At 41.6% G+C, this 22,699-nt stretch overlaps 1 protein-coding gene across 5 annotated transcripts in view; it reads right to left on the bottom strand.

Moving 5' to 3' along the window:
* Nucleotides 1-348: 348 nt before the first annotated feature.
* Nucleotides 349-22,699, bottom strand: part of LOC111244813 (protein sax-3-like) — an 87,005-nt gene continuing 64,654 nt past the window's right edge. For 2 of the 5 annotated variants that reach the window (XM_086979850.1, XM_086979851.1), the window contains 13 exons: nt 21,722-22,048; nt 19,209-19,339; nt 14,557-14,716; nt 13,610-13,978; nt 12,925-13,176; nt 11,180-11,419; nt 10,901-10,990; nt 10,038-10,480; nt 8,547-8,829; nt 8,024-8,244; nt 7,640-7,899; nt 7,060-7,221; nt 349-5,544 (listed from right to left, as the gene is read on the bottom strand). In XM_086979850.1, the coding sequence (XP_086835976.1) occupies nt 4,611-5,544; nt 7,060-7,221; nt 7,640-7,899; nt 8,024-8,244; nt 8,547-8,829; nt 10,038-10,480; nt 10,901-10,990; nt 11,180-11,419; nt 12,925-13,176; nt 13,610-13,978; nt 14,557-14,716; nt 19,209-19,339; nt 21,722-22,048 (3,872 nt within the window). In that variant the 3' untranslated portion in view covers nt 349-4,610. The remainder of the gene's footprint in view (nt 5,545-7,059; nt 7,222-7,639; nt 7,900-8,023; nt 8,245-8,546; nt 8,830-10,037; nt 10,481-10,900; nt 10,991-11,179; nt 11,420-12,924; nt 13,177-13,609; nt 13,979-14,556; nt 14,717-19,208; nt 19,340-21,721; nt 22,049-22,699) is intronic. The other 3 variants (XR_002671070.2, XM_086979852.1, XM_022792258.2) reach the window with 3 other exon arrangements.

Below are 22,699 nucleotides of genomic sequence, written 5' to 3'. Positions count from 1 at the left end.
TATCTGCTAGTGAAAACGTTACCTTTGATCGTTATTTGCAGCATTACATCTGCTGTGTTACCAGTGATGCGCAGTTCCTGTCTGAAGTGAGTACGGAAAGCTTAATACTTTCATAACTTACTGTATTCGAGGTACGATCTGTTTAACAGGTTTTACGTACGGTTTTAACGTGAAACGAACATTGAACTTTGCATCTACCTAGCTTCAGCCATTTGTCGACCGCTTCCGATGTAACGTTAAGAATATGCAGTATCGATTAAGTACTAGATAACGCTTCTAACGGAAGGTTGCGATTTTGTCGATCGAACACATTTTCTATTCTTCGACCTATAATTGAATTCAAAGAAGTCCCTTTACAAAATCATTTATTTACACAGTAGTTAGAACTTAGTCAACATAACCACCTCGTAATATTCATATATCGTTTCATTATATCTTTCTTGTCTCCTTCTAATTTTTATGCTTTATCCATAATATTATGACGTTCATATTGTCCTGTGACCTTCTTGTTCACGTTTCGGACGCGACTACCCAACTAGACTCGTCGGCGGTCCTTCCTCACTCCATCTGCCATTTGCCAACTCAACTTTGCCTTTTATCTGTCTGAACCCTCTTCATGCCTGAGGAAACACGCACATTATCATTACTGTTATTATTATTTTTATACGTTTTTCAACGACAAGGTTCCCATACGAGAATCGTAGACACTAAAGGGGGGCATACATGCACGTTTGTTTTGATAAACGACACTGTTGTTTTTACAGGCTCATCAGCAGGTCCAATAATGTACCAGTAAAAAAAAAAAAAAAAAAAAACTATAGCGAAGCAAATTTCCATCGCTATCTATTTGTCCGCTATTTGTGACGTTTCCGATAATCATAATAGTAATCACTATCGCCGCTGAGATATTAGTGTTGGATCATATATTGTTATCATTCCGTGTTCGATCTCTGTTTCGACAGCGTTTTCTGTTATTCGCTGCCAAACGATTACATTATCACAGGCTGGTAGTGGTGTTGACAAATCCTGTTAATCCGGATAATTGGTGTTCAGCTATCTCTAACCGCGTACCATTCTGGTCACGTACATCTATTCATTCAAATTCATCCGTCTCTGAACTGTTCATCGGCTGTAGCAGTTCACGTTTACCGTAGCGTTGTTTTTGCAAAAGAAAAAAACATTACGTTTACAAGCAGCGTAAAACAGTAGCATTGATAATTGCCTAACGGATCAATTGCGGATTCGTCCAAGAAGCAGATTGATACAAGTCTCTCAACACCACGAATTGAGACTTTTGCTTGAGGATTCGCCCCCCGTCGCTTGCGACAGCAGAACAGCTTTTGGGGCGTTGGGGCTATGCCGTCACGAGCACTGTCGCTGCCGTAAGGTGGAAAACCAATCGTTGACTCTCCTATGGCTTGCGCCATATTGCATGCCGCACAAATACTTTTTCTCTTAAAAAGACAAATTATTATTATTATTATTATGTTAGCTATCCGTAACAGAATCCAGCACTCATCGAAGGTGTGCCATTAGACATACGGTGGGAAGTGTCACCGTCATTCTAAACAGCCGATAGATGACCGAAGATGATCAATCGTGAAGTACAATTGAACTATGAGTGATTTGTGATAGAATACCAGTAATACAACGCTCACACAGACACAAATTAGCGTAATTTTTGCTGTCAGACTATTACCTCAAGACACACACACACACACACTCACAGACACGTCCGTCTGACCTAACGTCTCGCCTCACCTCATCATTGTTGCTATTGTTTGTCATTTTCTATATCTTCGCTCGTTTTTGTGCTCCTTTAATATAATACGTATTGTATTATTATGCGTGCTTCACTCTACAGTAGACACTTCCTATGATATTCATGTCTTACTTCACTTAGCAGTAAGACTGATCTTCCACCCCAACCGTCATGATCATGGTCACCTTCATCATCACTAGATATAATAGCAATAGTAGAATACTCTGTCAGTTTTCTTGTGTCAATTTTATTACGTGTATTCGTCTAGTGAATACCTAATGTTTGTTTCGGCTGTGTATTATACTGTTTTTGTATTCAACAGGTCACGAACAGTCAGTGAAGTGACGCGTTAAATTAATAGAAAAAAAAAAAAAAAAAAAAAAAAGAAAGGTCACACATTTGATTAGCCGTTGTCTTTTGTCTCTGGGCCCCAGTAGCGAGGGGATGGGGCCTTATTTAGGTTTGTGTTTATATACTATTGCAGCTAAGCTTGACATTTCTAGGGAGATTTTTTCGCCGCTAGTGCTAAATAGCGAGAAGCTGTACATTAGAAGCTTCCCGTTCTGTCTTCCCGAATTTGTTCGCAGCGAAAAAATGATATCCTTGTTGATCTGCTTTGCAATTTTCAAATGACGCTTACATAGGAAGCAAGATGGGCGTACCTGATTAGTTTGTTTTTAAGTTGTGATATCGAAACGATGTAAATTATTAAGGTTAGTGCAGAGAAAGCTATCTGAGACACGATCTGAAATCGGCCGAATTTTTCGTAGTAATTCTTCTATGATTGAACGACTGTGCAACGGATCTAACGAAAACCGACATGACAGTTAGTTAGAGGGTTCTGGAGCGCGTGTTTTTACCCTCTTTGCGTGAATTCGAAGGCTGCATTGAATACGGATGTCTATAGAATATTCCAAGCATTCGTACACATATTACTGATCGGTTTAAAATTGGAAAGAAAAAAAGAAATGTACGCGATACGAACCTTTGTATATGTGACACAAATCCAAGATCTACTTAATACATTGCGAGGGCAAAAAAAAAATAAATAATAGTCTTTTCTCTATGACCTTTTGATATGGTGATGAGTAAATAGGATGTGTACATTTATCATATTGATGCAAACGTCTGTCTATCAGATAAACATGTGTTTATGTGCATCCGATCTGATTTCTCTCTATCCTGCCTATGATTATATACACTCGCTGTACAGAGCACAAGTCATTTAACAGTAGTTTTAGTGGGTTTGACGAAATGGGTCTAGACCGGCCGAGACTATAATCAAAAGCGTCATAAGTACTTTTTGGAACGTGTTCCTCAATCCGTGCAACGTTTTGACTATTTTTAGCAGAAAAAAAAAAGTAATACGTCATCTGAACATAGTTCAATTGACATGAATAGATCGACTGACTCGCTTAAACCAAGTGAGAATTGTGCCCTGATTTGATCTTCACTCGGTCTATTCTTCTTCGCTTCGCTATTGACTCACTACAGGGCGATATGTACAAATATATAATTGTATTTTTTTGCCATTGTTTTATATTTTTTGGCGCTGCCGGTCGCTGCGAGTATGTTTCGTCGCATATAACGCTCACCTATCGTCGGCATGGGGCCCTGGCATAGGTGAGATTGTGCAGAATATCAGTGGGAGTCAATCTATAGGATAACACTTAGAATTGCATTTATCAGCAACGACGTCTGCGTACGCGTGATTGTTCATTATCGGTTTTTAATTATATTTACGATAACAAAAAATAGTTATACCAGCTCAATCGATCATTGCTGACAGCTGCACCTAGGCGGAGCGCGTGTATAAATACTAAATGAATCGGCTCGCAATCTCGTAACCCGGTCGCTACGATCATCTCTGATTTAACATCTATAGAGCTCTGATACATCAATGTCTCTGTTGACATTATACTGACTAGGCACCAACATGATATGGCATCGTCCTTGTAATCAACCCTCACCGAACTCATATGATGTTGCCTGTATCGTTGCTTCTATTGCATCTTAATTTCAGCTCTCTCAACTGGCCTATGACGTCCTTGACGTACTGACGCTTGCCAAGCAATACGAATTTACGGCAACGACCCTCACATATACCAGAATGGGGTGTCATTCTCGTCGTCCGAGTTCCCTCACAAGCGATTGTGTTTACGGACGTTTCTACCAATTGCCAGAAGTAACAGCAACGTTAATTTGACATTTTTCCTCATTCGTCTGCTCACGCTCATTATTTACATATCGCGGCGTCACCTTGATATTTCACCCCTTTATAATAGTTCATATTATTTCTGACTTCTCACACCCGCTTGACGGCGACACATCCGCTATCGCATGCGTCTTTGCTTGTCATCGTGGTTTTACATTTGCCCCTTATGAGTCCCATAACTGGCGTTGTTCGCTCTAAACCCAGCGGTAAACTTGTTCCTTTCTCAACTGCACTCGCTGCGCTGGTTTTCATCTGCAGGGTTGCAGTCTGTAAATGCATCAAGCTCGTCCTCTATCTCTGCTTTCTTAAGTGTATATCAGCAGTTGCTATCATTTGTTAACAGTTACATGTTTCTAATTATTGCTTCCTTTTTCTTAAGTCTGCATGCGCTAGTTTATGCATGTTGACCCTGACAGCTTATACTGAAGCGCCCCCTTCAACTGATCTTGTGGGCCCATTGGGGCTGACCAAAATGCGCTTGCGTAACTCGTCGTTCAAGCTGTCTGATCTCCTGCACTGCCGGTCTATTTACATTAGCTAGATAAAGCCAGTTCCGCTAAGATACGTAGATATAATATATCGCTTGTATTATTAAGGTCTTCCACTTTCTTTTTGTTTGTATGTGAATTTGCCTTATAATTGGGCTCGCGTAACCGCACTGCCTCTTCTACTGGCAGCCGGTGTATTAGGTGAAAATAGCGACGGCTTAGTGTAGGATGGCAATGTGATGCTATCATCCATGTGCTGCAACGAGTTGAAATTGTTTAAATTATTCTTCAGTTTGAGTTGCTTCTTTTCGCTACGTAACTGTCCTCCATGGCTGTTGTAGTTTCTCGCGCTGACCGCGCCTAGGCCTACACCGACGGCGACTCCTATTCCATTGCCGCCGCCGCAGCCGTCACTTCCGAGACCAAGACCGTCAGCCCCAACAACGCCAGTAACACTCATTGCAGATGTAGCGAAGCTCTCATGTGGTAAGCCGGTATCCTCTGACACGGTATTGTAGATCGGTTCCGACGGACATTCATCCGAGCAGCAACCGCCGTGGCCCGCACCATTACAACTGCTGCACTCGGTATGCTGGGAGCCGCCGCTCAGGCCCGATCGGCGACCGAAACTACCAGAGTCCCCCGAGCTACTGTGCATACTAGTGCCACCGCTGTTTGCCTGCACCGCGGCCTGTAACAGGCTTTCGAACTCGTGCGCTTGGCCGTCTCCTCCTCCTCCTCCTCCTCCCGCTGATACGTTTCCAGTAGTAGCTGCTCCTACCTGGCCGGAGCCTGCGCAGATGCCGCCCAGGCCGCCGGCATTCGTGTAACGTGTTGTGTCAGAGCCCCTAGAAGCGAGGGATTTGAGCGTGACCGCAACGTTGTTGGCTCCTCGGGTTACTGCCGCCGAAGTAGCGCCTCCTACAGCAGCATCGAGTGGGCCGTGGATAAGCGCCGTTGACGCGTACGGCTTGGGTGTGTGACCGAGCTGTGAGCCCTGATATCGCTTTCCAAACGTGTTCAAGTTCTGTCCAACTTCGGCATACTCGCTCTCCTTTACGTTCGGCAACGCATACTCACTGAAAACAACAGTATAGGCACATGTGGCTTATGAAATCATTTAGTATTCATTGCAATCACTATCTGCATAGCCCCAAAACTACCATAATCGTAGGGACTGCCTTTCTAAGGGAATATTCCACAACACTAGACCTGCACCTCACAGAAAGCCATTGCCTAAATAAATGCTTTAGGCTCTACGTTTGGTGCTGCCGCGTTCTTCAGAAGGCGTTACATGAAACAAAATATATGTCCAGCTACGATTTCAAACTTCCCTTAACTCTAATAGAGAAACGTATTAGCGTCGCCTTATGCCTTACATAACTATTTAGACTGGATAACCAATTCGTAAAACGAAACTTAAATGATCAGAAAACCTAAGAAGAAATTGCGAGGCTGCCCATTGATACTATGACATGTTTGTTATCGTGAGCTAAGTTTAGGTACTAATACTCTTATTTCCATCCATGATATTGGCTCTGCTAGTAGTGTTTCTCGCAAGTTAGCGTAAGACTCAACGAAGTAACAACTCTATGCCCTGAAGTGTTGTTACGTGAGTCATCGAACAGCGTATTTAAAAACACCGTCAGATCGATGTATGAACCTATTCGTTTCAAGCATCGATCTGTAAGTAAGGATTAAACACTCTTCACTATATTTCAGTATGATCATTTAGGATCTTTGCTAAGTCCGTTTCAAGTAAATATCATCAATATTAGATTATCACTCCAAACTTCAAATGCGTGCAATAGATAATAGCGAAGAAATTTAGTCCATGGATCATATAGATGCTGAAACACTGATGTTTATCATTACCTAGGAAAATCTTCAACGGATCCACAAATTACTCCAGTTTCCAAAGATACACAAATCTGAGAATCGACGATCAATAGAAAGTAAAAAAAAGAAATAGAACGATATTAAATCAGATAAATATAGTGTGTTGTATCGATGCTAAATGTACCGATCGATTTCCACTTTTCTTTTCCAAGTACGGCCTAATATCTGATAATGGAAGTGACGCTTTTTCACGAAACCAACACAGCTACAGTTGGTAAGAAAGAAAATTCTAGCCGTCAGCAAGCTTTCTAATTAATCTCTAGCACTTAAATAACTTTGAAAAACACATTTCACCCTTGGTCTAAGTGTTCATCCAAACTTTCTACAGCTGCGGATCGAGTTCAATGATTTTAGGTAGCGAGATCCGCTTTGTTCTAACCAAAACTCACAAAGCCTCAATTTTTTTTTTCTAGTTTAAATACAGAAACAAGGAATTTCAGAGATCGTTTAATAGTCATGGTTAGTTGGCATATCAATGGCGAACTCTAGCAGAAGTTTCATAAGGCAAATCTCATAACGCGTCTCTGACAATTAGTTCAAAGCTATACAGATTGTTAACAATTTCTATTAAACTTCAACTATTTCTAAGTTATGAAAACTAAGTTAGTGTAAAATTTAAATAGAAAGTAACTCTATAAACTGGACAGACCCGTGGTCCTGTATATGTTCAATGGTAGCTTGTTATTCTCTCTTACGCGCAATAGCTGATTCCTTCGAGGGCGCTGAGTTTGTTCTCGTAGACTGTGGTAGTTGTTGCCAAAGGGCCCTTATTGGCATCACCATAACAATCGTTCATTGGTGCCCATGTATCCAAACCGACCCCGGGATGATGCGTTAGTGAGGCAGTGAAACAGTTACTAATCAAAACAACAATGGAACAATCACGCGCACGACAAAGCAGCGAACATACGGAAGCATTAGTAGTTTTAGAGACAAACAGCACAAAGCATTAAGATTATTTGTATAGATCCTCTGTCTACAGTTATTTGTTGAGCTAAATGCTTTGTTGTAGCCTGTACAGGCAAATAAACGAAGGCATCGCGAAGTATTGTGTTTTTCAGGCGCTCTCAGGTTGTTTAAGTTTCTACTAAATCGTAGGTTTAGGTTAAAACAAGATCTACCTACCTACAGAGTTACCGGCTCCCTATCTTTCTCGTTTCATTATATATTTCCTACCATAAGTAGATTTTATTCAGCTGACATTTTGTATGTATTTGCTACGTGTACAATCCACCACATATAGCTTTTTTTTTAAGGAGAGCATGTCCTTCTTACTTAATATCGCCGCCTTTCGTGGCGAGCGGAGGAACCGCAGACACAGTTGTCTTGAGTGCGTGTCGATTTCTGCAGAAGTAGAATAGAATACAGGCGGTAATGACAAGGAAGGCGAAAATACAGCCGAGCAACACGACTAACACCTGATTATGTAACAGTGGCCCCCCGCTCATGCTGACAGGCTGCTGAGAAAGCTCGTCAGTTGAAAAGTCGACGAAGTGACTCGGAGGGCCATCACCTGCGGCAGTGTACGGCAGTACCTGCAATCATACGCAAACCAATTATTTTCTACGATTCAACCTATCGGGCTGATCATCCCCTATCTTGTTTAGTCCCTGTATAGTCTCCGCACAGAAGAATGGCAGTGAAGGACCATGTACCTACCTGAAGCTTGTATCGCATGCCGTCGATTAGGTTGACGAAGACATAGTTGGTCGAGTTGGTGAGGACGTTCTGGTTTGTCGTCGCGATGGCTCCCAGTAAGAGGAGCTTGTAGCCGAGAAGAACTCCATTGCGGTGTTGTGGAGACGGAGGCTTCCACTGTACCCATACGCTTGTTGTATTCACCACATTGACAGAGATTTCGGTTACCGGGGCAGATGGAGCTGTGTTTTCGTCACAGGATTCATACAAAAACATAGTAAATCAGTGTTACAAAAACAGCAACTAGGCATCGCATTAAAAAAAAGAGATAATTTACTTCAGTCTAGGTTTCTGTTTCTCCTGAACACGATGTTCCGCTTCCCCCATGGGTCTACCTTTCCTATATACGACCTCTAAACTGATAGTTTCTCTCTAGATCTCTCAAAGATCTCCTGTACCTCCCTAATAATACTCTATCTATCTAATAACCTGAAACAAGTAATAATGTACCTGTCTTTTCAATTTTCCCTTTAATGATACTAACCATCTTCGAGTGTCGATGCGGCGCGCGTGTTACTCGGTGGACCTTCGACACTTCTATAGAAGGGTACAAGAAACAATTCATACTTGGTGAACTTCTTGAGGTCCTTGAGCACGTAACGAGTAACCTTGCTTCCCCACACAGTCACCATGTTGTATTTGTTGCTGTTGTCTACCATGTCTTTGAAACGAATGTAAAAGCCCTCCACAAAATCTTTGTCCCCAGCCATAATCCAGTCAAGGCTGAGCGAGGTCGAATTGACAGCTTTTACACTCCGTAAAGTTACCTGAAGACATTATGTGTTTAACAGAAAACAACGTAGAATGAGTACAGGCCGCCAGAGTGAACGCCCCATCAATAAGTGCGCGGCGTCATCAGATTCTTCGTATTTCATGTACTGAGCTCTTGTATCGCATGTAGGAGATTAGTTATTGATTAGCTACCGCCAAGGGTGCATTAATGATAGCTGTAAAGTGCAGACTTTAACAAAAAAAATGTTATTCGTGAGGCCGGCGGGGAGACAGAGAGAGAGACCCAGTGGCTGCACAGACATGCCCATTAACGCCAAATATAACAAAACCAAGCAAATTTAAACGCTCGGCGGCTCTGGTCAGTGATCGCTTCAGGGGGGCGGAGTCCCTAGCTGTTAATTGTTCATGGATCGGTATCGAGGCACTTATAAACGCGTGAAGCTTATTAGAAATCTTACGCGGCTGTTGAGATCGAATTTAGGTAGCGCGATCATTACAAAGAACTTTGATGCCTTTTTCGTTGCGCCTGACGACTGATTCCCGTTCAGGAGAGAAATACATTGGACACTCGATACATGAAGTTGTTGACGAGAAACATCGTGGAGGACGGCTTTAATCAGTACTAATTAAGCATGCGCACGAGCAGAATCTATCAAAAACAGGCCACAAACGACGTCGAAGGCCGTCCTAACACAACACAAATTCAGTCAATAATAACTGTTACATGATAATATAACATGATTCGACTATTTATATGTAACTTAAGAAATCCCAAGCAAAATATAGGGGGTTGCAAGGTCATGGCGATAGTTCAGCCGGAGAAGGCCCAATATGAAGAGATTACTGGGTGGAGTACTTTGAAAATTTCGATCTTATGACACCAACTGTAAACGAAGTAAGTGAACATTTATAATGAAACATAATATAAATCCATCGTCGCTGACACAATTAACTCACAAACATATATTGCAGACCAAAAAAATATCGAGGTGCTTCACTCAAAAGAGAACAAAGTTAGCAATTTTTGAGCTGTTGAATTTGGTCATTGTTAAGTTAAACTCCGTCTATTGCTGTAGAAAATATATAGAATAAAAGGCCGCGCGCAGCTAGGAATATCAGAGTTAGAAAATATTTCGTATTCGGATAAAATTACCGTAAGTGAAGGATTGAAAAGGAAATTAAAATTGTGTTTACGGGCTACCTAAATCTAACGACAAGATCAACGAACTGTTTTTAAAGCTACCTCAGTAATGCTTAGCTGGGTTCTTGCTCGCGAAAGATAGTGATCTGGAGCGCTGGCTGTACGACTGCCGACTGTTCTAATAACCTTGGAGAGTTCCGACGGCCGACCTGTTCCTAGTGCGTTCTCTGCCCTTATAAGAAACACGTACCGTGTGTCGGGCTTGAGACTCGTTATCGTGTAAAGTTCCGTAGGACCTATACGGTTGGCGACAGTCACCCAGCCGGATTTTAGGTCTGCGCTAAAATACTCAATGGTATACGCTTTCACCCGATTGAAGCTTCCGCCCATGGCGCCCATCGTGTCGTCTGTTCCCTGGCCAGAGCGATCCCAAACGAGTGTGACGGACGTGTCGCTGATGTTCACCGCTCGGGGTCGCGATGGTGCCGCCGGAAGAAGGGCAGGTGAGGGCGCCCGACTAAACGCCACATTTGGGTCGTGAACCGCTGCAAATGTTACACAACCCATTCACGGGGTGTTATGATAAATAGAGGTATAGACAATTATAGAAATGAACATTACCTCCTGTTGACACTTTTAAGATCCGACTTTAAGTCACAGACGAATATAGCTGTCCCAGTAGAAATACTTTGACCGAGTAAAAAGGAGCTATTAGTAAATTGTGATGAAACTGCATCTAAAAAGGACGGAATTTAAATGTAATTATAATAATCGTATATACTAGCTAATGTCCAAGATTCGCTTGCAGTAAGAACAATAAGCGTGCGATCAGTACAATGCTCACTACATCATTTTATATTAGCTCCTTGTTCAATTGTTTTTCTGCGATAAAAACGTCATAAAATTCTGTTAATGTAAATGTCGTACTCACGAACGCAAGTAATGATTTTAATGAAGTTACTTACGTGCTACGGTGAGTGTAGCTGCCTGTCGGGTTTCTCCGCTGTCGCTTGATGCCACACAGGTATAAACTCCACTATCCTCAAAACGAAGATCTTCAGTCCAATAGCGAGAGTTACGTACGTACGTACGTAGAGAATACGTAGTTATCATTCTCATTTTAAGCATATTTTATATAATGTTATTTCTGCTGAACGCTAGTCATCGGACCTTATCGGACATTTTTAGCTGTAATAATTACTACCTACACACAGTTGGTCTTTCAATCGGAGAAATAAATTTACCTTGAATGGTAAGCGTCCCTTGCGAATCAATGTTAAATCGTTCATCATCGTCTTCATCTATGGGATCTTTGTTATTGAAGAACCATTGAACTTCAGGTCGGGGCAACCCACTCGTTTCGCACGGAAGCGTGGCAGGTTGCCCCTCCGGGATAGTCTGATTGACGGGACCTAGCTCAATTACCGGAGGTGGAAGGTCCCCCAAACCGCTCACCTCAAGGTGCGCCTTTGTCATAATTGACCCTGGAAGATAAAACAGAGACTTTAAACACATGCCACGTATTCATTTGTAGGAGCATTGAGCAAATCACGTCTACACATCTACCTACGTGTCTCTTACTTGCCTTGACACAATCTAGCATTTAATTTCTACAATGTCAGCCATATTTCGCGAAAATAGAGTCTTTCAACAATGGTGTTCCGCCGTGTACAAAAGGCAACTCAAGTCAATCCCGTTACTTTTTTTAGGAGTAGACACCCCTCTCAATGTATTGTTCCGTTAACAGCTTATCTCTAGATAAACACAGTGACAGTATCTTCCGAGGCTATTCCTGAGTGATCCATTCCAGCAGCTTCAAGTTCAGTGTTATTGTAAAAGTTAGAAGGTGTAGATTTCCGAGTAAGATAATGGACAAAGCCGAATCCTAGGGGACAATCATTAGCAGTTTGGGTACCTAATGCTCGAAGTATGTATAGATGAGCTCTGTTCCCTCCCGAAAAACCGTAATTTCTTGTGTATTTTTATCATCTGTAGAATTTAAAGTCGGCCCGATTTGCGTAACTTGGAAGAAGTGACAATTTTTGCATTAAATCTAATCTGTTAGTAAATACAGGTGCAGACGTTTTTTCTTAGTGGAGATTCATTCGACAATTATATAAATACATACGTGTTAGGCCGTCTGATTTCACCAAAGGCATAGAGTGCATAATTTCGAGCTGACGATGAACTATGTTCGCAAACAGGACAACTAAGGAAGCAACAATTCTACTTCAACGCCTCACCGATCGAAAATGACTTTGTGTGTAATATCTGAGTCACTAGACAACCATATGGGATAATTGTGGACAAAAAGCTGTTTACTAGAATCCTCCAACATTACGCCACAGACTTAGAAAAATATTGTAAGTAAATGTATGCAAATTGCATACCCTCGGAGGTTACCAGAGGCGGGTCTCGAGGAAGTGACGCATGTTGGGAAAGCCCAAAATTTAGATGCATGCCATGTTATGTTGGGCGGCCTCTTATTAAAATCTGTTAATTAAGTTTTAAAATTTCTATTTCACGAGATAATTTCCACATCAATATAAATGATGTAATTAAAAAAACTATAATCACAGTAAAATGGAAACCTATGCCGCGCAGTCGCTTATCTAGCCAATTCAATTTGCTAGTTACAGTGACGCCGACATGAAATCTCCGTGTCACTACGAGAGATTTCATATCGGCGTAGTAGTGATCGGGATTTTCTAAAACGAATTATTTTTGTTAGGCGTCCAATAAACATACGCATTCTCCTTTCAGGAACGAAACTGGGTTTTTTTTCTAATAGAATTACCCTCAAAATAACAATTTCGGGACAATCGTTGTATTTTATTGATAAGATCCCACTGGATGATTAAGCGACCGCCATAGTAATCCGGTAGCTTTGCTGGCTTTGTTGATACCGTCTATGTATCTATCGGTTAGGTAAAATGTAGTAGAATGCTATTTATCGGATCTACAGCTTATTATATTAGGTCATATTTACCGATCGCTGAAAGCGCAGAGCACACGTAGAACCCTTCATCGTCCTTGTTCACATCAGCGATACTGAAGCCACCAAGATGATCGACTCGTATACGGCCATACGTGTTATTGGGAAACATAAGATTAGCCTGGTGGCCTTCCCTTGTCCAATAAATGTTCGGCCGAGGGTTGCCTGTCGCCATGCAGGCAAAATTAGCTATTCCGTTGACGCTAACTTTTGCATCCTGGGGCCGCACCAAAAACACTGGACGTGCTGTAACGCCATAGAGTCTCATTAGACTACTTCGCCTGGACAAACTGGGTTCTTCGTCAAATCTCAAAAAAGGAAAATCGGTTGGCAGACTGAAACCTTTGAGCATGTGTACGCAATAAACAATGGCCGTGAATACATAATGTTATAGATATTTATGAGTATCTACCACACATTTTAGAGGGACGAGGTTTTTTTCATGCAGTGCTCATGAACAGAGGACGTTTCCGATGCTGTTAGTGTCGATTCTATAGATCCATTGTCTATTCACCTCCTGAGCGTGTACTTTGTCGATAAGGGAGCATTAACGCGTTTCAGAAATAAACGCAGTTCCCTTTTTTGCAAGCTGAAGTCATTAAGAGCCGTTCTTGCCAACCCACAACGGCCACATTCTAAAAGGGCTGTTTGCCTATCTATGGACAAATACAGTTCTTACCATGGACCGTGACGCGGGCGGTTGCGGTGATCTTGTCTGCCTCATTCTCCGCTACACATACGTAATCGCCTTCATCTTCTGGTACCACGCTAAGGATTTCCAAAGATGACGAACTTTTGTTATTGCTGTTAGGCGATGCCATAATGCCTTCACTGACTTTAAACCGTCCGCCAATTGTCAGTCGCTCATCTCCGTCAGTTTCTATGTCACGATGTTGCGAAAGATGAGACTGAAGCTGTTGGTGATGCCGCTTTTTAGCCCATCGAATAACGGGGATGGGCTCGCCTCCCGCACTACAGTCTAGTCGTACGTCGGCATCATATGCCACGACTGTCGTATCCTCAGGCCGTATGATAAAATACGGTACACCTGAAATCAATTATTCGTGTTACCTAAATGCTCGTTACAGATAATAAGAAGAAATAAGCTATTGGAAGCGACGCGGCGATAATAGTTCTATGCCACGTATTGTCAGCATATATTCGAAAAGAGCCTGGTAAGAAACTCTTGTGTTCTGCGCTCAAATCTACGAAAGATGTATGTATTAAAGAAGTACGAACAAATTAAAAAGCCATAGATTGCATAACAGACGAGGACTTTATGACAAAAAACAAAGCAAACGTATGCTTCCCATGCAGCAAATTTGAATCGGGTTTGAAAGGATAAAAATCGACTTTTACAAAACGCGACAGGGTTATAGTAGAAAAAATAAGATGACAAGAGACGTGTTTAAAAATAGTACGACCGGTGCTCTTAGCTAGAATTTGTTTATTGCTTCCTATAGCTTTATTCTTATCTCATTGATATCAAGCAGGCCTAATAGTAAATTGACCACTTTCCCTACCGGTTCTTTTATTTCTACTGAATTGAATCGATTATTGAAAGTATGACAAAATGTCGGTGATTTTATGTTTTTTTGCGAACTTTTTTATGCTTCTGTTACTCACTGTGAACACGTAAACGCGCTGCGGGCGTCTCCCGAATACCGACCAAGTTTTCGGCTTTGCAGATATAGTTACCGCTGTCGGCGGGACGGACGTCCTGGATGACAAGGTTCCCTGAGTCTTCACTCAACCGGATACGGCTCCGACCTGACCCAACGTTGACCTGGTCAAGATAGATAAAGCTTTGTCATGCGAGACATGCTATGCGTTGGTCTGTTGATGTGCACCGCGATGCATAAAAGGGAATAGCAGCAGAAAGCTACTCTACCAATCACATTATTCATTCAACTGGCCTCCGCAGATCGGCTCGAGTTAATCAAGCATCCGGACCTAGGTTATTAGGCAGAGACAAATATATCTCTATCTCTTTTGTTCACCTCTGTTTTCCCATACAATTTAGCGTTGATATAATAATGAATAATTATGTTATTTAGGATATCGCAATCTTTTAGTGTTTGGGACCGATCTTTAGAAATGACGGATTGACGAATCAGTATATGATAGAGCGACCTACCGTATTACGATAATGCATTGCGATACTATAGCGATTGTAGTCTCGCATGATAAAGTTTATTAGAATACTTTATACATTTCAGTGTCTGAACTAGGTTGTAAAACATTGTCACAAACGAGTGTAGCTGATAAGTATTCCGTCTAAGATGTTTTGACCGACCTATAGAAGCTAGATGTGAGTTGTTTAAATTTGTTTGTAATTATAGGTGCTCGTGTGCTCGTAGCACATCTTTTGGTCTATTGAAACGGGTTTTAAGAAATAGCGACCTAGTCACAGCGATAGCCGCATGTCAACAAACAAGCAATGACATCTTTCTCCTCAGTTTTAACGTATCTTCTCGATCGTTCCGTCGCCGCCACCTTGACCCGCTCCTCCTGCCTCCTCTAAGGCTTCAAGTGTTACAGTCCTTACATGTTATCGTATCTCTTTAATGCCTTTACCTGAAGTTTTCGACCATATAGGCTTTGTAAGACATAGTCATAAGGAAAAGTTTATTTCTTTTTCAGCCATTGTCGTAATTGCTCCCTGCGTTCTCTCGAAACTTTACGGATTCCTTTAAATCACCCACGGGTATGCTTACTTTTAATCTTCGTCTATCGTCGCTTTGTTTTTTTCTTCTTTTTTGCTCATTAATTTCAGCCAGAGTCAACTACTTCTCATGTTTTCTTTAATCTGCACTGACGAAAGCCTGCTACCTAACGACTCTTAGCCAAAACAGTTTATTCTCGTCTATCATGTTGTTGTGGTTATTGTTCTTGAAGGGTGAATCGCGTTTTGAGATGCTTGCCAAGCCTGCCAACTGCGACAACGATAAAAACAGCAACAACGTCGTAGCAGACCGAACTACAAGCAGAGATAAGTCTCAGGAAGAAGGGAGCGGGAAGGGGGAAGAGAACGAATAAACCATAATGAACGACTAGGCTATGTGCGTACGTGCGGAAGCGTGCATATAGTTTTAAGGACAAAGAAAAAGCCCCGATCTACCTAGTGTTTTTACAAGCAAATGTTACATGAGTTACAACGTTTTAGTATAGTCATTACATTATAATCATGAACGTCATAATGTAAACAATAGCCACGTATGTGAGCGAAAGCGTGAGCCCTTAGTAGTGACGATACTCAGACGCTGTCGTCTGCGCAGAATGGGTAAATCATAAGAGGTACTAATAGATCCTCCACACCAATAGGGGCAAATCGGAATTTGAATGAGGAATTCGTAGCAGTTCGTCGTCCCTAATTATAAAAGTGTTGACAAAAATTGTTATGTACCAAGCAATAACTGACTGATCCCGTGATGACATCACGACGCGTTACTTTTAATTAGATCAAGCTTACGCGGGCAAGTAAATCTGAAGCTTAATTCAGAGGTCAGCTAATGACACAAAAATTCATTAAGTGGAAGTAGGCTCGGCATTATTACTGGACTACGGACTTTATGTTGACTAGAGTTCCACATGATTCTACTATGCCAGGGTACTCTTAACGTATTAAATCCTCAATAGGATAAATAACGATGTTAAACAAGTTATGGATGAGAATTGATTGCACAACACGGAGCCTTAGAAAAGACTGGCATTATTCTTCCTTGTGCAAAGACTATGTGCTCGCGACAGTGTAGAACCCGCTACGTTCGAATCTTCTCAGTCACTCTGATAGCGAGCGGTAGTGCCTGCAAGGCTACATAAAGTCAATATGTATGTATTTTGGAAAAGATACAAGTAAACGCGTAACGGAAGCAAGGCTTAAAAAGCCACAGAGGAACCCCGTGGCAAGTGAGCCGAGATTCTTCCCCGTCAACTGATTGCTACAATGTATAAAGAACGATCCAATGGAACTCAGTGGAAGGGGAGAGTAGGCCGTCGGCACTTTACGATAAGTTTAAATTTACTTCCACTATACTCGCACGATATAAAGTACCAAACATTAATGCGCTGTACAAAGCCGCAACAGTCCTACCAACGGTAAAATAACTGGCATCTAGGACAATTTCAATCAAGTTAACTCTGCACTTGGTTTACATAGTGATATTGCAAATTTTATACGTCTCATTTGGTCCCTACCTTCATTCTACGAGACAGCCGCATGGGTAATAGCGGGCGCACTTGCAGCAAAAAGACAGTTTGTCAATCGGAAAAAAGGTAGTTTCGTCGGAAGAAGTTACGCCTACTCAGACCCCTACCAGATTCCTATGTTCGTTCTGTCCGCTTTACTGAGAACTCAACATCGATGGATTCGCGAGAGGGTTTGGTTTGGGTTTGGAATCGTCGGCTGGTGGACGGTTCATCTCGAAGTTCTTGCGAAAGAAGTAAGGTTTCCTACGCGTGAGCGGGCAGAGGCGCTTTTATTGTGAGAATTTCCCGTCTGCCACAGGCTCACACAGCCTTAGCCTGTACAAACCGAAACAAATCTGGCTGTTACACGGCCGCTGCTTCTCAGGGTACATCCACGGCGTTCAGCTGGGGTTTTTTTCTGAAGTCCTGAAGGGCTCCCGAGGGTGCCACTGACACAACTCCGTGAGAAAACGAACAAATAACCGGGGAGGAGCCACGCCCGAGTCGCGGCTTCGCAAATTTTAAGGCTGATTTCATGCCGCGAGTGTAAGGGACTAAGCATGGGTGTATTTGTGTGTGCGCCCAAAATCAGCTGGAAAGTATTTCCAAGGGGTTTCTAAACAAGCAAATGAGGTGCCACCAACGTTGCTGCTGGTCGTACAACCACAGTGTATTTCTATGTGTTTGAACCCTTCTAACTGTGTTCATGTGTTTTATAATGAGGACTCACCAGCATCGATACATCATGACCGCTAAGCGCGACAGTCTTCATTACTGTCCCTCCACAAATCTTTATGAGCTTGTATGTGAGCTATAAGAACTGCCGGCACGAAGGCGAAAATCCTTTGCTTGGTTCAGCTTTTTCCAGGAGGGTGAATGGCTTTTACCTCCAATACATAGTCACAACGGCCGAAGCCGACGCACAACGAACGCACTAGGAACAGCTGCCAAGTAAATTGCCCAAAGAAAAATGGCGTCACTGATGCTCTCAACAGCTGTAGGAACAGTAATGTTACAACAATAGTGGACGGTAAATGGCATTGCCAACTGGTAGTAACGGTTCCGAAAGAATTCCGAAAAGAACATTTCAAGAATCATCGAGACATTCTCAAAGGTTTTTCACACGAGTATCTTATTCCCTCCCTACCCCCTCCATCCTCCTCCCCCCGCCAGCGAGCCCATCTTGTCCCTCGACCCTATGTAGCTCCGTCTCTTTCAAGTGGTGCCGCATAACTTCCGTACCTTCTACGTATCGATTTGAGACGATGAATGGGCATCTAACATGTAATATGTGGAAGCTGTAACAATTTCGGGCATCTGACGTGTACCCACATTTTCCCCTTGGAACTTTATTGACTTTTTGATGCTTACCTTTTTCGCTTATCCAAGGAAAATGCTACTTGTGAGTAGTGTATGCGCCAGCAATGGATATGCATCTATTTCTCAGTGAAAAATATCTGAAGTTATTGTACTGCATGTACTGAATATATGGATGTAAACAATCCGTATTAGCTTATACAGACATTCTGGGCTTCTCTATGATAGAATATTGAATTTGAGAGTTATGAGGTATTGTTGATGATTGGGATTCGCGTGTCATACATACAACTTTACATTTTGCATCTTTCCGCATAAAACACGGTGCTTGCAAGGTCGGTTCTCGTTTTGGCAGTAAGACACTGATCGTTAAATATCACGCTAAAATTTGGTATGAAACCTGGAAGCGTACGATACGATCTTATTATATATTTTAAACTCGAAAAAACGAGCAGGGATATAATCAGTGACATCCACGATTTACAAGAACCGCAATGATCAATAAATCACTGAGTCAGCCTAATGAAAATATATCTGTAACCAAAGTAAATTATGCAGCTAAAAACGATTTTACAGAGAGATTTTCACCAGCGACGTTGCTTTTTATTCGAGAACCTATTCGTATATGGCTTACTGAAGGACTAAAACTCCACGCAATTCCTTTTATAGTATTTCATCATATTTCCAGGTTGATAGGATAAGCACACTGAACGCTTACCTTGAATTGTTCTATAATAAATCCCGTAGTACTGCGTCATGCTCTATATACTAACCGTTTGACCTTCCTTTAACCACAGTACATGAGGTTTTGGCAATCCTGGTGGTGGATTACACTCGAGAACGGCTGTTTCGCCGACCGACACAAATAGGTTTGCTGGACTTGCCTTAAACTCCTCACGCAGATCTGAAATAAAAAGGGGAACGTTATTAATATCGATATAAAGTCGCGTTTGAAAATTACACGCTAAATTTACACGCACTGACCGGTTAAAAAACCGTTCTGCATTTATTTTTGATTCTGATTTTCCGTCAGGTATCGCTTAGTGAGCTGCTGGAATCTCCACAAAGTTCACGGTACAGACTTTCATCAAATATTTTTTATGACTCTCTGAGCTTGAATCGTTATAACTTACTATGTGTAGCGAGAATCTGACGAACAATGACCGTATGCAAATACGTACTATATAGCTTGTCAGCAAGTTGGAAAATTTTGTTTTTTCCAGTTCGAAAGGAAAGAGAACCGGTGCGAACGCCAACGTAAGATTCCCTCGAGGGCTACTGAGGCCGTGCGACATCTTAGACCGACCGCTTGACTGACACTCTAACAAGACAGAGTCTATACAAGGAAAGCGAAGTCATTTCCGTGGTTTCATGGTCTTCTCTAGGGAAATATTCTCATCATTCTGCCAATCCAGCTCGATTCTTTTAGGGGGAACCGTATTGTAGGAGATACTCATATTGGCCTGTAGTATGGTTACCCTCCAGCGATAACATAGCGGTTAGCTGCAGCCCGCATTCATCATAGCCGAATTTGGTTGTTTTGCTTATATTAAGTTGTTGAAAAAGTATTGACCGTTTTTCTAGCTAGGTAGCTGTAAAGTATCTCATGTATCTCAGGTAAGAGTCACGTCATGTTGGCATCGTAGATATGCTGGAACTGTTGGAATGACTGTGTCCAGATTTACGATAAGGCGCCTTAGAAACAAGTGAAATTTCCGTAGAGAAATCACAACATTTCAAAATTTGATTACGATAAGGACATAGGTTTTACCCAAGCCCATAAAAGGTGTGCTGTTTATAATCAAGAAGATTGGTTAGCAGACAAAAAGCAGTCTATAGATGGTTCTATGACTTTCGTTTTGGAAATTTCGATTTGAAAAGCGCCCCTTGTAATGTTCAACAAATTACGGAAAAGACATCCATGAAGTGGTTGCGTAAGCTGTGTAGGACCGGGGTGTGAATAGCCATGAGATCGTTAAGGAACTACAGACCCACCATCTTTTTTTATTAGATTTATTAGATTTTTATTAGCCATTTTTATAAGAGTAGATCGCGTCTCATTAGGAGTGGACCGCATACGATATTAGGCGCAAATTAAAAATGTACTCCACATACATGACGAAGGCCAGGCTGACACCAAAAAAAGAAGCTGATGCTATGTATTTACTGAAATTGGAAAGTTAGAAGAGTAATACTTTTTCTTTTTAGTAGAAAAATATTTGTTTTACGTTGGACTTAAAATGGTCTGTACTATTCGGGCAGCCCAGTTTAATCACAGAACCACCTTTAACGACGCTCAATATAGAAACTGCTCTAGTTGAAACGGCAATGAAACAAGTCCTTTGTACTTTACCACGATTGAACTCCGCTTGCCAAAAATGGTTAACGGTGGCCAGTTTATAGGGAAGCGGCGAACGTTATTGTATTTTTGGCAAGATGGTCGCCTCTCATTGTATTACTATAAAAACATATAGGACCCATTGACTGAATATTTTCAACCGGTAACATACGTAAGGGCGTTAAAGAACGCGTAATTTTAAAGAGGAACTTCGCCTAATTGACCTAAATGAATCTATGCTGTGTCTGCCTGACGAGAGCGCATATCGTTGCAGCGAGAATGTTTAAAAATGAGAAAAAGGAAAGGTGTTCTCAAGAAATTTTCTGCAGAAGATACCAGTTTCTACTTTAGATTTAATTAATCCTTTCCTACTGTAATTACAGCTTAAGGTACCGTAATAGACACTGCTGTGGCTTTTTTTTTTCATTTCTCTTTGGCAACAGGTGCTCTTTTGGTGGCCTAAAGTGGTAAGTGACCCACAAGAAAAATAGATCGCGTGGAAGGTTTTCCTCAATGACTTTAAATTTTGCGTAGACTCCTGTATGCTTGTAACTCTTTGAAAACGTTGTGTTTTCGGATTCCCCATTGGTTATAATACTACCCATCCATTGACGTCTTACGTTACAATGCGTGCACAGTCCTAGACATCTATCTATGATCGTTGATCGTCTCACATTGACTAAAACCAAGTTTTTTTTTTAAGTGAATCAAGTTAAAACTTAAGAACTCTTCTAGATGACAAATTCTACTCTTTATTTTACATATAATTCGACTAAATTCCAAGCTCCAGATCTTGAGATGTTGCTCCATAAAAAGTTTAAAAAAAAAAAACGCCAAAATAGAATACGTTCATATTTAATTTGAATTTCTAAGACAGGTGTGACATGTAACTTGTCTTGACTAGCAGACATCAGGCACGGAGCATTGATTACTCAAACGAATACTTACAAGCAATGCTGACAGTCACATTTTTGGAGCGGACGGTTCCTCTGGCGTTTGACGCTTCGCAGTAGTAGACGCCGGCATCCGCGTGTGATACGGAAAGAAAGTACAAAACGCCTAGCGACGAAGTGGTGCGTAACTTATTTCGTATCAATCGACCTTTGTGGAACCATTGCACCGTATCAGCATTTTCTGTCCCGCAGTCCAACTGCGCAGGGTCATCTCGCAGTGCGACGAGGTCGCGTGGATGTTCTATTATTTTCGGTAGTCCTGAAATTGAGCCGCCGCCGCTCTGGCTTCTTTCGGATGAACTACCGATCAGACTCGTGTCGTCTGAAAAGGTCAATAATATAAGCGTGCAATCATCAGTAAAACAACTGATTTAGATTATAAAGGTGTTCTATTAAGGCATCCCTGGAATAGCAAGTCAGATTACGATGCTGTAATCGCAAAAAGACGATGTAATAGAAAAATTTCACAAAAACAAGAAAACGATCTTTTTTTACTGTAGCTACTGCACTCAACGACACGATTTCACAGAAATCTAAGCCTGCTCATCACCGACATATTACATAAACTTGATTTGTATACTATGTTGGGGTTTTCATTTTTTACTAAAGGACCGTGCCCGTGTCAACAAACATTTCTGGCAATGGTTGTGCGCGAATAATGAAAGCTAACGTCAAAGATTTTTGTCTATTTTTCGAATTAACAGATCGTTAGGGTGCACAGACAAAAAACGGACAGCTCATTTCATGTGACAGACAATAGTCGTAGTTTATATGATTTTCATTTATTTATTTATATTTCGTACTATTTATATATTACAGTGACATAAAATGACAGCAAATTGATGAAGCAAAGATGACTGCCACAAACGAAACGTATCATCACTAACCGTATAAGTGTAGGCATAGAATTTTGTTCCAAAAGACCCAGTATGAAAACTAAAAACAATTTTACCTCCCTCTAGCGGCATCTATT

This window comes from Varroa destructor, unplaced genomic scaffold, assembly GCF_002443255.2.
Source record: "Varroa destructor unplaced genomic scaffold, Vdes_3.0 BEIS01000002.1, whole genome shotgun sequence".
NCBI classification, from domain to species: domain Eukaryota; kingdom Metazoa; phylum Arthropoda; class Arachnida; order Mesostigmata; family Varroidae; genus Varroa; species Varroa destructor.
The sequence above is the reverse complement of the archived record's forward strand: the minus strand, read 5'-3'. Positions and strand labels throughout refer to the sequence as shown.